This window comes from Thunnus albacares, chromosome 14 (assembly GCF_914725855.1).
Source record: "Thunnus albacares chromosome 14, fThuAlb1.1, whole genome shotgun sequence".
NCBI lineage: Eukaryota > Metazoa > Chordata > Actinopteri > Scombriformes > Scombridae > Thunnus > Thunnus albacares.
The window spans coordinates 12,819,967-12,832,614 of NC_058119.1; the positions used below are offsets into that span (position 1 = coordinate 12,819,967).

Here is a 12,648-nt window from a genome sequence, read left to right on the forward strand (position 1 = left end):
ACACTTGCTTTGGCAGTGTAAACACATGTTTCCCATGTAAATAAAGCCAATTAAGCCCCTCTGAACTCAACATTGAATTTAGAGGTAGGGAATACAGGGTTGTACACAAATGTCCCTGTTTGGTTTTTGGTTCCCAGCACAGATTTTCTGTCTTTTCCACAAGAGTACCTTGTATGTTTAAATTGCTGGTGTCAATTTGACCCCAAACATAAAAGATGCCTGTTTATTTTAATGTAAGAGCTGGGTTCATTTTGATTTTGACAACAGAGGCTACAAAAAAAGTGCTAAGGGTCACTGTCATTCATCAGTAGCTCACAGGGTCTTCCATTTGGCATAGCCTATTCACATTGTTTAGTACATTGTTTATAAGAATTTTTTTAATAAATAAATTTGATTTAAACATTACATAAAACATTTAAAAGAACTGGTGACTTTTTAAAGACTTACTGAATTAACTTTATATTGGCCGATTTCTAAAATCTGTACTAATTGCAACCTTCTCACTTTAAAATATTGTATAAAGCCTTTAAGAAAGTCAATCAACTTTAAAATATATTTCTAAGAAATAAACTTATATTTTTTTAAATCCACATTCTATGTCACAGGGAAAAAAACGTCAAGAGGAGAACCAACTTCCGCTGCTAAGGTCACATGATTTCCTGTCAACTGGCGGAGGTCCAAGATGTCTGCCATTTTGTCTGCAGCTAGGTACTCTTGCTGGCTCTACTGGAGGTGCTAGTGAGGTGCTAGCGCTGAATGATCGCACACTCATGCTAGGAAACTGAAGACATCAAACACTGAACATTATTGGAAATCAATACCGTGCTACCTTAAATGTTTGGTCAAATTTGTTGTGCAACCTGTCTTACAGCTGATTAGCTTCCCACATGTATTGCACATTGCTTTATTGTTTTCTTTAATAAAGTGAAGCCACATTTATGAGCATTTAACGTGGTCTGTCTTTCACTACTGTTGTGACGTTAGCCATGCATGCTTGTATCTAAACAACTCAACACGCTGTTGCATTGATGCATGACGTAGACAGGTCCTGGCAGATATGTAGCCTTTGTTTGCAATAATAGAGGGTTGTCGCGTTTAGGAACCGATAAGCAGAACTGAAATTAAATTTTTTTTTTAACAGGTACCCGGTTCTTGGCATTTTGGATTTGGTTCTAATTTGGAAATGGTTTTCGGTTCCCAACCCTAGGCATTTATGTAATGGTTATATCCATTAAAAATGGAATCAGCACTTACCTGTGCAGAGATGTCATATATCAGAAGGGTCTACTGAGAGCACAGTGATTTAATTTATGATGCAAGGTGCTGTAACTAACCTACTGATCTTGTTCCAGTTGTCGATGGGTATTATTGCCTTTGCAATCCTGGTTATGCTGGGCTGAGATGTGAGCAAGACATTGATGACTGCGTGAACAGTTTGTGCAGTACCAACTCAATATGTAAGGACCTCCATCTGGTAAGTAGACAGATTTGTTGTATGGCAGTATAATGGAGTAATATAATAGCCTTCAAATGGCCTTTAAAATGGAGATGTGTCCTGTTAATCACTACAGTTGCTAATTCATTGAAAAACACAACAATTTTTTTTATAAAATATTGACAAAACTGAATCACATAACCTACAGCTTATTGCCTTTGATGGCTATCTCGCAATTTATGTGTGACAGCATGTCTGTTGCAGTAAAATATAAGCAATTGTGCAATACTATCAATAGTGATGTATTATTAACAAAAATAAAATATAGTTACATGGGACAGAGCAAGCAGCACTAGCAGACTATTTTAGTCTTATTGGGCGATTGTAAGTATATTTCAACTTGGTGTCCATTTGAAATAAGATAAGAACAGGTCATGTCTAATAAATGCACCTTATTAGTGTATCTAATGGACAAATTACTATGCCATTTAATCATTGTGGTCTGAGCTCTTAATGTGCTAAAATGGCCAAAATGTTACCAAAGTACACTTGACACGAAAAAAAACAACAACTCATATTAGGTCATTTGGACCAATAATTTGTTAAAAAGCTAATCTTTAGGATTAATATATAGAGCATAAAACTCATAGAAAGCACCAATGTTGATTGTTGTTTTTGTTATAATTTTGTGTAGACATTTAATGACTTCACACTGTAACAGTCCAGTATGTTCTCCATTGGTAGTTGCCTCTCCTGGCTATGTAAAGCATGTGTAGACATAGAAAAAACATTATAAATGGACATGTCAAATGCAGACGAGAAGACCTAGTGGCCAAAGATGGTTCTTCTTTGAAAGAAACACCTCAAGTGTAAAAAATGGCCACTGCTCAAACACAGCTATCATGAATAAATAAACAAATAAAAGGATACAGGAATGATGTGCAGTCCTCCCAGGAAAACACTTTTGTGGTGGCCAGCCAGTTTCAGTGACTCCCAAGTTATCTGCTGTTCTCATGGAGCACGGTTTGTCCACTTTTCTCAAAGATACGCTATGTCTACAGATCATTAGCTGCAGCTTTTGTAGTCAAAGCTAAGCTAATGTATCTCAGTTTAGATTGAACTACAGTAGTAGGATAGCGAGGAGAAACAAGACATACCAGGTCTGCCTTCTACCTGCAGGCCTCAGTCGATTCTTAGTGAATACTTGTTGAAATAATAAGTGAAAACTGAGTTCGGAAATGTAGGCTGTAGTTTGTAGATTGAACATCAAGTGACTTTCTAAATTACTTGTCAGTGCATTTTATTCCAAGTGTGCTGGTCCACTGTACTGATGCATGGGTTTTCACAAATGCACACACTCAAATTTAAAGGACATTTTAAGACTTTTTTTGCAAGGCGCAGCTCTACTTCTGTAGTTATTTGAGTGTTTTTTAAGCCAATAACATTGATCTGTTGCAGCTGCAAAAAAGGCCTAGGGAGCCGCATGCTGCTCACAAACTGTGCAATGAGTACCAGGGGCCTTTTTCCAACAGCTGCTTATTTGCTAACAGATTGCAGTAGTGAAACAGATGTGTCATAGATAAGAAAGTCTTGGGGGTTTTTTTTCTCTCTTTCGACAAAGATAGATAATTTCTGGTGTATGGTCCGCACCTAATGTTTGGGTTTAAAATAAATCTGTATGTAATGTATGTTTTGTTTTGGTTTGTGAGTCCCAAAGGGGCCACATGGTGAGAAGAACAAATAAAAACTTGCTCTTACAAGTATTTTAAAACCTTTATTTGTTTAGCTGGAATGAAAGTAAAATATCTAGAATAATCATTAACTGCTGTTTCAACAACTAAGGATGGATCCAATGTTTTTGTGTTTGAGCTTAGACATAATTGAATTTCAATGTAGATTTAATATCTCTCTGCCAGATGTAAAGACGGCAATGCTATACAAACAAGTTAAATGTAGATATCAGATGTCTTAGACTGACTAGCCAACACCTGAGTTGAAGTGGGAAAAGCACAAGCTCTAAACTATGCTCAGCCATTTTCACTGGCCTTAATTAAGCCATTTACTAACTAGAGATGCAAATTGTCCGTTTACATATACTTCTTACAACTTGCATAGAAAACTGTGATTATCAAATATTAAAAATGATAAAAAAGGAATTTGTTTATTTCTCACTGAAATGTGTCTTGACTGCAGGCTAGTTATAGGAAAATGAATGACAAATTTATGGGCCCTCACGTGAGTAGATGGCATCTACGGAAAGAGCCCAGGATGCCAGGATTCACTGTTGAACCCTCTGGAGGTGTTGTGGGTCTATCAGCAAAACATCGAGGAAAGAGGGCGCCCACTTGATAACCCTGAAGATGCCATCACATACTTGACCATTCCACAGAATCTAAGCAGCATGTCTCACGTGTGCAATTAAGGGATATTAACATCTAGTCCTACATAACAGATCAGCACAGAATTCTGGTTAAAAAATGTCATTGTAATTTTCTGGGATAAACTAAATACTTACATGCCCAAAAATATTGGTACCATTCCACCTTTAAAAAAAAAAACAACAACTGAATTTTCTCTGAATTAAGTTGAAACTGATAGAAGTATATGGTATCCATTATTCTTTATTTCACATTGAATATAGATGAAACTTTGCTTTTGATTTAAAACTTAACATATTATCTAATATAATAAAACAAGTGAAAATGGCCAAAAATATTGGTACCCTTAACTTAATATTTTGTAGCACAGCCTTTGGAGGCAATAACTGCAGTCAAGCACTTTCTGTAACTCTGAATAAGGTTTCTACATTTCTCCACTGGTAGTTTGGCCCACTCATATAGAGCAAATTGCTCCAGTTCTCTCAGGTTTGATGGGTGCCATTTTCCAACCACAAGTTTCACCTCTTTCCACAGATGTTCAATGGGATTCAGATCAAGAATCAAAGCAGGTCTCAGAACAGTCCAATGTTTTCTTCTCATTCACTCTTGGGTGCTTTTTGATGTATGTTTGGGGTCATTATCCTAGTGGAAGACCCATGACCTGCGACTAAGACACTGGGCTGTATGTTCTATTCCAAAATGCCTTGATAGTCTTCTGATTTCATTGTGCCCTGCACAGATTCAAGGCCAGTGTCTGAGGCAGCTAAGCAAACCCAAAACATCACTGTGCCTCCTTCATGTTTCATGGCAGGCATGGTGTTCTTTTCTTTGAAGGCTTCATTTTTTCTTCTGTAAACATAGGGTTGGTGTGATTTACCGAAAAGCTCTAGTTTTGTTTCATCTGTCCAAAGCACATTCTCCCAGAAGGACTGTGGCTTGTCAACATGCATTTTGGCAAAGTCCAGTCTGGCTTTTTTATGTCTCCTCTTAGAAGTGGGGTCTTCCTGGGTCTTCTACCATGGAGCCCATTTTCATTCAGACAGCGACAGATGCTGCAACTTGAAACTATTGTACCTTGAGCTTGAAGATCAGCTTGGATCTGTATTGAAGTTTTCCTTGGTTCTTTCTCGACCATTCAAGCAATCCTTCTGTTCAATCTCGGGCCAATTTTCTTCTAGCAACCATGTCCAGAGATGTTGCTGCAGTTCCATGGGCCTTAAACTTCTTGATAATATAGGCAACAGTGGTCTCAGTAACATCAAGCTCTTTGGAGATGGTCTTGTAACCTTTACATTGACCATGCTTGACTATTAACTTTTTTTTAATGTCTTAAGACCACTCTCTAGTTTTCCTTCTGTTTTCCATGTTCAATGTGATGCACACAGTGGCACAAAACAGCAGAGTGAGTATTTTTTTCCTTTTAAACTGGCTGCATGAGTGATTATAAGATTGAAAACACCTGTGATACTAATTAAAACACAATAATCTGCTTAAAGTATCACTGCAAATCAATTATTCCTTACAACTTCTAAAGGGTACCAATAATTTTGTCGAGGCTATTTTAGAATAAGTCTTTGTCTTTGTAGAATAAGCATGAATTCAGTTATTTTCACAACTTTTCTACCACATAAGAAGGGAATCAGATGTGATACAAAAGATATAATAAAATATCAACCAATACAGTATTTTTGTAGTCACACTCTTTCACCAATATATATTTTTCCTCAACTCATTGGCTGGACCGGGCACAGACCAGCCCTATAACCGCGGTTGTCCGTGAGTGAGTGACTGAGTGAGTGATGAAGTTACACCACTGGTCGGCGGCTAAGTGTTGGAGATTCCACGTTGTCCGTTGCTCTTTCAAAATGAATCGGCACGAAATGATGGAAGCAGAGGACAGCAGCGTGACACTGAGTGACTGTGTTTCTTGCTCCGAGCTCTGATGCTCTCAGCTCCAGTGTGAAGTGAAGTTGGCTAAACTCCTGTTTAAACAGACACGTACCAGTGTCTCTACCGTCTCCTCCTCTACCATCCAGTGGGATTGACTCTTTGGCTGACAGCGCTGTCAGCAGCCGGCAGGAGAGACACTCCGCGGTGTGTTTGGATTTTATAACTGAACTAATACCAGGATGCAACTTTTTTATTTCTCTGTCGTTTTCACATCACAAACGATGAACAAAAGCATTAAAATAAGTCTTGCAGGTAAAACATGCGACTCATGTAGCTGTTTCGTCAGTTTAGTGTGGGGCGGCCGTTCTGCAGGTGTGCTTGATTTGACTGTAACTGCTGTAACTGGACAGATATAAGCCTCCTGAATTTGCACCCAAAATGCTGTCAAAACTTTCATTTACAATTTCCACCACAGCCTCCATGATCATTGGCTGGGAAAGAAACAGAAAAAAGATGCATAGAGGCATGAGCTAGAGCGCAGAGTTAAAGCACCCCAAATAACCATCACTCTGACAAAACACTCAATACAGATTGAAAAACGAGAGACATCCACAGAGTGAAACAGATGAAAGAGCAGGGGGAGTTAACAGATAATTAGAATAGTTAGAATTAGAATTAAAATAAGATCTCTTTCAAATCAAACATCCCAAGATGTGGGTGGAAAGTATTGTTCTTGCAACTGCATTTATACCCTTTTTTTTTACTCAAACGTAGCTTAACTATGTCATGTGATATGCTATTTCAGTACACTTTACCAGCAAATTGGGACTGCTACAGAAAATTGCAGATGAACATTTAATATCCAGGAATTCACATCAAAGACACTAACACTGACTATCCTTGTAACAAATTGGCCACAATTTCAAACATTGACCATACACAGTCCAGCCATATGCTAAGTTTTGACCTAGTCTTGTTATTCAAATAAGGACAGTTTTTGGAAAACCCTTCACATAGTCTTGTTTACAGTGCAGCTATCCCTCTCTTAGAACACTGTGTCCCACAGAGCTTTAGCTTATTTTGGAGAATTGCGGTCCCTGAAGGTGACTTAGCAGCAAAAATGAGATTATGTTCTATTGCCAGGGGTAAGGAATTGGAGTCTCCTGGAGGTATCTAATTTATCATGAGATGACGGCATTTTCCCCCCACTACCATAGGGCCCACAGTGTACAAATTATATCAGACAAAGTTTAACGGCTCCCCTCCAGTGTATGAAATACAGATTAGCATGCGTTCAACCAGCAGCACCCAGGACCTTTAGACAGAACGCTGGCAATGAGGAATCCTGAAAAACTGAAAAGACCATATGACTACCTTCATCTGGTGTGCAAAGAGGAATTTAAATTAAACAGGAACCTTGGAAAGAAATAGACAACAAACCATTCATCTCCCATGCCATGATTAATTATCCTAATGCAGATTGCAATAATGAAATAAAGGACATGGGGTCCACATACTCTTGTACTGAATGGCAGAAAGAATATATATATATATATATATATATATATATATATATATATATATATATATATATATATATATAACTGTCTCTTAATGTACAGTAGAGACAACATATTTCATTGGTTACAGAGAGAAATCTTGACAATCAAACATCTTTTACATGTTGTCTATGAAAATTCCTTTCCACACAAAACATGCAGTGGTAATATTGTGCGCTTGATAAAAGCTTGTACCATATACCTTGAATGGCACGAAGAAAACAGGCTTGCATTTCATCCAGAGGGTGGGTGGTAGAAGGAATACATCTGCATATCAGTAATGTGAAAATTTAAGACAAGCATGACTCTTCCACAGTTTAAACAGATTTTCACAGGAAATATCTTTTTTTTTGCGAGTGGGAGGTTTTATTCTACTATTTTTTAAGAAAATTGAGATGCATTGAATCAAGTATATTAAACACTGTACCATTTGTATGGTAAAATATAACAGGTATAAATAAGTTAGAATTACTGAATACAGATAGCAGCTAAGTAATATTTTAATGGTGAGTATTGCTATTGCTATAAATTCTAGACTATAACTACCTAAATCATTATACCAGGTCAAGTGCAGGTGTAAAATGTTTACACTCTGTCAGTATATTTCAGTGTTTATCTGATTCTTTTGTATTCCAGAGTTATGAGTGTGTGTGTCACTCCGGCTGGGAGGGGGAGAACTGCCAACAAGAAATTGATGAATGTTTATCACAGCCCTGCAAAAACAACGCCACCTGCACAGACCTTCTCAACAGCTACAAGTAGGTGTGCGAGCTAGCTCGAGGGCACTGTCCTCACGAGGTGCATCAGTCACTTAATAAATGCAGAAAAAGAAGCCGTTCAGAGATAGCAATATGTCCTTCCACTGGCAGCAGAGATAATGAATTGCAGATGGCAGGTAAAACAAATGAGTCAATCTATGGCTCACAGCATGAAAAGGTTTCAGGGGATCTGTGACTCATTGGAGGAAAAAGCTGGTGTATCTGCTTCAGCTAATGCCCCTCTCACTGGGGAGACGTAAAACTGCTTCAGGTGGAAAAGCTGGGGGATGGAAAGGAATGCGAGGTGGAGTGATTGGTAGTGCTTGGGTACTCACTGCCACCAAGTGGAATATTCACCTGCCTTAAGAGCAGATACTTCAGATTCACACACACTCTGATTCTCTCTCTATTTCTCTGTCCCTGTCTCTCTCGCTGTCTGCCTCTAACATGCATACATTTCCATTTAATCCCCACTCAGTGCTCTAACCTCCTGTGTCCTACATTCAGCTGTCCAGAATTAAGAGCTGCTCTGACCAGTATTGCAATTAACCTGCAAATTCCCCGCTCTGTCTCACACAAAGATCCAGGTGGGATGCAGTGCCAATACATGCACTGTAACGTTGTGTTTGTATACAGAATGTTGAGTGGATCATTTGAATTTAAAAAAAGAAAAAATGCCTTGTGGTAGTTTATCTGTGGCACCCTGCAGTATGAGTGATATATCCGTTTTTAGCACAGGTGTCCCTGAGGGAAAAAACACTTAACCTTTACAAAACTACTAAATAAGTGTTTATTTATCCAGGATTATTTTTAATACATTCTGAAATAACCTCTACAGTTCCATATCTCCTCTCTGGTGTATCCAAGGTGTTTGTGCTCACCAGGCTGGACAGGTGTGGACTGTGCTGAGGATGTGAATGAGTGTGATTCTGGGCCCTGTCTAAATGGAGCTCAGTGTCAGGAGTCAGATGTACCAGGGGAGTTCTTCTGCACCTGTCCCCCCTTCTTCAGTGGCCCCTTGTGCAACCAGCCTTATGACCCCTGTGACCTGCTCCACAATCCCTGCCTGCACAACTCCACCTGCCTGACACGCTCCAATGGAACAGCCTCCTGCAGATGCCCAGCTGGTGAGTGAGCACACCGCCACAGCCTTACACAAATAGTGCTTTTTTTTTTTTTAGCCCACTTTTCAAGTGTAAGTACACCGTTTTGTTCAATAGGTTATTGTACGTAGACAGACTGCACAGCTATATTTAACTACTTTGAAAATTACAAAAAAAATCCTAAGTTAAATATGCACATCATACATCAAAAGGTTCTCACAAGAAGATGAAAAATATTCCCGTCACAGCTGAGCATGCATCGTTTGTATCTTCTCTCTGAAATGTATGAGGTTTTCCAAAAAGTTACTGTATCAACAGGGACAATAAATGTTGTTTTCTTGTGCATAAATCATATGTTGAACCATGGTCCTGACACCTCTGAAAAGATGTGCCTCACAGCAACAGTAAAGGTTTTCCTACAGGGATGATTTCAAGTGATAAAATGCTATTTTTTTCTAACCATGATTGACTGATACAAAATAAAGTTAAGATTTTTATTTTGTGCTGCCATCTTGAGAGGAATGAACAGTCCATGTGGCTACGATCTGGTAGTTGGCTGGTCATGGGTAACAAAGAATGATAAGCATAATGATCAAATCTGGCTTGCCAGAAAATTCGTGTACTGTATGCATTGATTGCAATACTTTTGGATTTTTGCACCTTTCCCTTTGTAAAGAATGGTTTGTAAAGAAAGACTAGTTAAACTCAGTGGTGGCTGAGTTGTTCTCATTGCAGTCTACAGTGAATTAGCTGCTAGTGGACTATATACTGAGCTGTATCCTTAATGTGTATGTACCGTCTACTGCCCCCTAATATGATGATTATTTATAGAAACAATGCATTGCAGGACCGGGACAAGACCCAGTTGAAAATCATCAGCCATCGGTCAATTATAGTTTATAAGACAAAAAACTCTTAAGTGGGTTATTTTTGGTCAGTTTGTATTAGCCTAATGTGTACTAATCAGCACTTACTACATGTGACATGTCGTTGCAGTCTATCCTTGATTAAATTGTTATACCTCCTTTCTGCAATGCAGTAGCTCATTTTTATTTATTTTTTTAATTTTTTTTAATTGTCCAAACAAGTCATCTGTAAGACCATTAGATCCCATCACCATGGCAAAAGATAAAAATCCTTTTAAAAATGCCTGTTAATATTTAGCATGTTGTGGTCACAGCGAACACACTGTCATAAGGAGCAGTCAGTGTTACCATTCAACAATGCGTTACAACTGTAAATAGGAAAAAGCTAATTAAGTCACAGAAATTCAATGTATGAAAACCTTGTGCTAACTCTACCAGCAGGTTTCACTAACAAGCCTAACTAAAAATATCATATTTACCATATATCACTCACAAACTGACTACAGTATGTGCTACTTGTGCAAACTATTGTCAAATTTTGAAATGCAAATCATAGAAGCAAACATTAGTTGATGCTAACCTAACATAAGCTAATTGCCATTTTACAATCTGGTGAGCAAGGTGGATCCAGAGGTGCATTACAGATTCAGGGGCATGGTCCAAATGCATGATATATTTTATGTTTTGAGCTTTGTAAATTGTTGCTCTTGCATGCTGCTCAAGGATGTCCCTACATGCAAAAGAGTCTTCATAAATCGACAAACAAAGCAGGTTTTCCTCTCGTGCATTGTTTGTAGGTATGTGTCAGAAGCTGTTGAGTGAAGCTCAAATTTGGCTATCAAAAGGTGGTAGTTTCATCCTTGACAGAAACGGTCAACTTGAATTCATGTCTGTGACAGTGAATTCAAATGACAAGCTTTCATTGTGAAAAAGATAACTGAAAATGACTGTTTTTTGGGTTGTTTTTTTTTTACTTTTACACTGTGTATTCATATTCTCACCATGGGCATGCACTGGCATATTTTATCAATTATGAACAAATATAAAGCTAAATGCACGTTAGACAGGTTTGAGACAGATTTTTGTTGGAGTATCACTTTAACATGATCTCTATAAAATAAAAAATAAAAAATCAGTAAATGTGGGTAACTGATAAAATCTGATTACTGCAAATGTAACAGCTTTAAAATGAAAGTGTTACTTTTATTTAGTCATTTGAATTTTGTCCATGTAAAACATACTGATTGTTCTCCTTCTCCTTCAAATGCACACAGACAAACACATCCACTCAGACTTGAGTTCTCACATGAAGTCTATTTCATGTTCAATTTAAAAGCCACATTTTAGTCAGGACGCAATAAAAATGGCCATTTACTTTGTTAGAATGACCTGTTAGGAAGTTTATCAGTAAGCTTCCTGATAGCTGAGGAACTGTAAATTATATTGTGTTTTAACATTCAGATTTATCAGTGTGCAGGTTACGATGCTATAGGGTTGTGTTGTACTGTACCTAATGGCTCTGTCAGTGCAGAGACGAAAAGATGTTGCCAGATATAAATAGAGTGGCTGGGTTAGTTTCAGAAGGCTTCCTTGGAGAGGAATAAGAAATTAGGTGCTGGCTGCATACATTACACCAAGAGCTTTGCGTGGGCTTGGTCGTTTTCACTTCACACAAGCATTGTGACTCACTACTCTCCATTATTTTTCACCATAAATCCATCCTACATAGCTACTACTCAACAAACACAGCTCTGCTATACAACCCATGGCTTGATCCCAGTACAACAATTTTACAGAATTGTTATCAACCATTCAGTGTAGGTTATTTGTCAAGGAAATTTTGAAGGCCTTCCATTATTCCCAGGCCTAATTAAATTAGAATTTGTCTGCCTATGTCTGCCAGATTTACTGCCATAGGAAAATCTCATCTCACACATTCAAGACGGCCACCACATAGTAAACATTATCAAAGTTAACTTGTTATAAAATCAACACCAATTAGCCTTTTTGTCCATTGGGCTTTCATTATTTATTATTTTGCATGGTGTTTTGCTAGAAGAGTTTGGTACTAGAATGAACCACATTAAAGAGATGAAGTTTGATATGGTTATCAACATAAATAAGAAATACTTTATCAATCCTGAGAGAAATTAAAGTGTCACAACAGCACCGTCCAGCACACATCACACACAACATAGAATAAAATAAAATAGTTTAATAGTAAAATAGAGAAGCTCATTATTACACATTGTGCAGTAATTATATACATAGTATATGAGAGTAGTGAAAAAAATTTAAAAAATAGTTATTAACCCATGTGTGATGATTATGTACATAGTATATGATGAAATATGAAAAAAAAATTGATAGGAGTGGAATTATCATTATTATACAGTGTGCAATAGAAACATTATTATTATACATTGTGCAGAACTATAATAATTATGTAGTGCAATTCTTAACCAGTTATGAGTTATTTGTGAGAAAGGGGAAAGCACATGATGGAAAGCCTCAGCCTAATCCCATGTTGTGGCAGAGAGGGGAGGAGTTGTAGAGTTTTATGGCCGCCGGCAGAAATGACCTTCTGTGTTGCTCGGTGGAACATTTGGTCTGTTGCTGAAGGTCCTCTTCTGTTTAACAAGCCTGTGTGGAGGGGATG

At 37.8% G+C, this 12,648-nt stretch overlaps 1 protein-coding gene across 2 annotated transcripts in view; it reads left to right on the forward strand.

Moving 5' to 3' along the window:
• The window catches only part of eys (eyes shut homolog), a 171,832-nt gene that overhangs the window by 62,705 nt on the left and 96,479 nt on the right, over window positions 1-12,648 (forward strand). For both annotated transcript variants that reach the window (XM_044372008.1, XM_044372009.1), the window contains 3 exons: window positions 1,353-1,474; window positions 7,899-8,020; window positions 8,888-9,147. In XM_044372008.1, coding sequence (XP_044227943.1) covers window positions 1,353-1,474; window positions 7,899-8,020; window positions 8,888-9,147 — 504 coding nt within the window. The remainder of the gene's footprint in view (window positions 1-1,352; window positions 1,475-7,898; window positions 8,021-8,887; window positions 9,148-12,648) is intronic.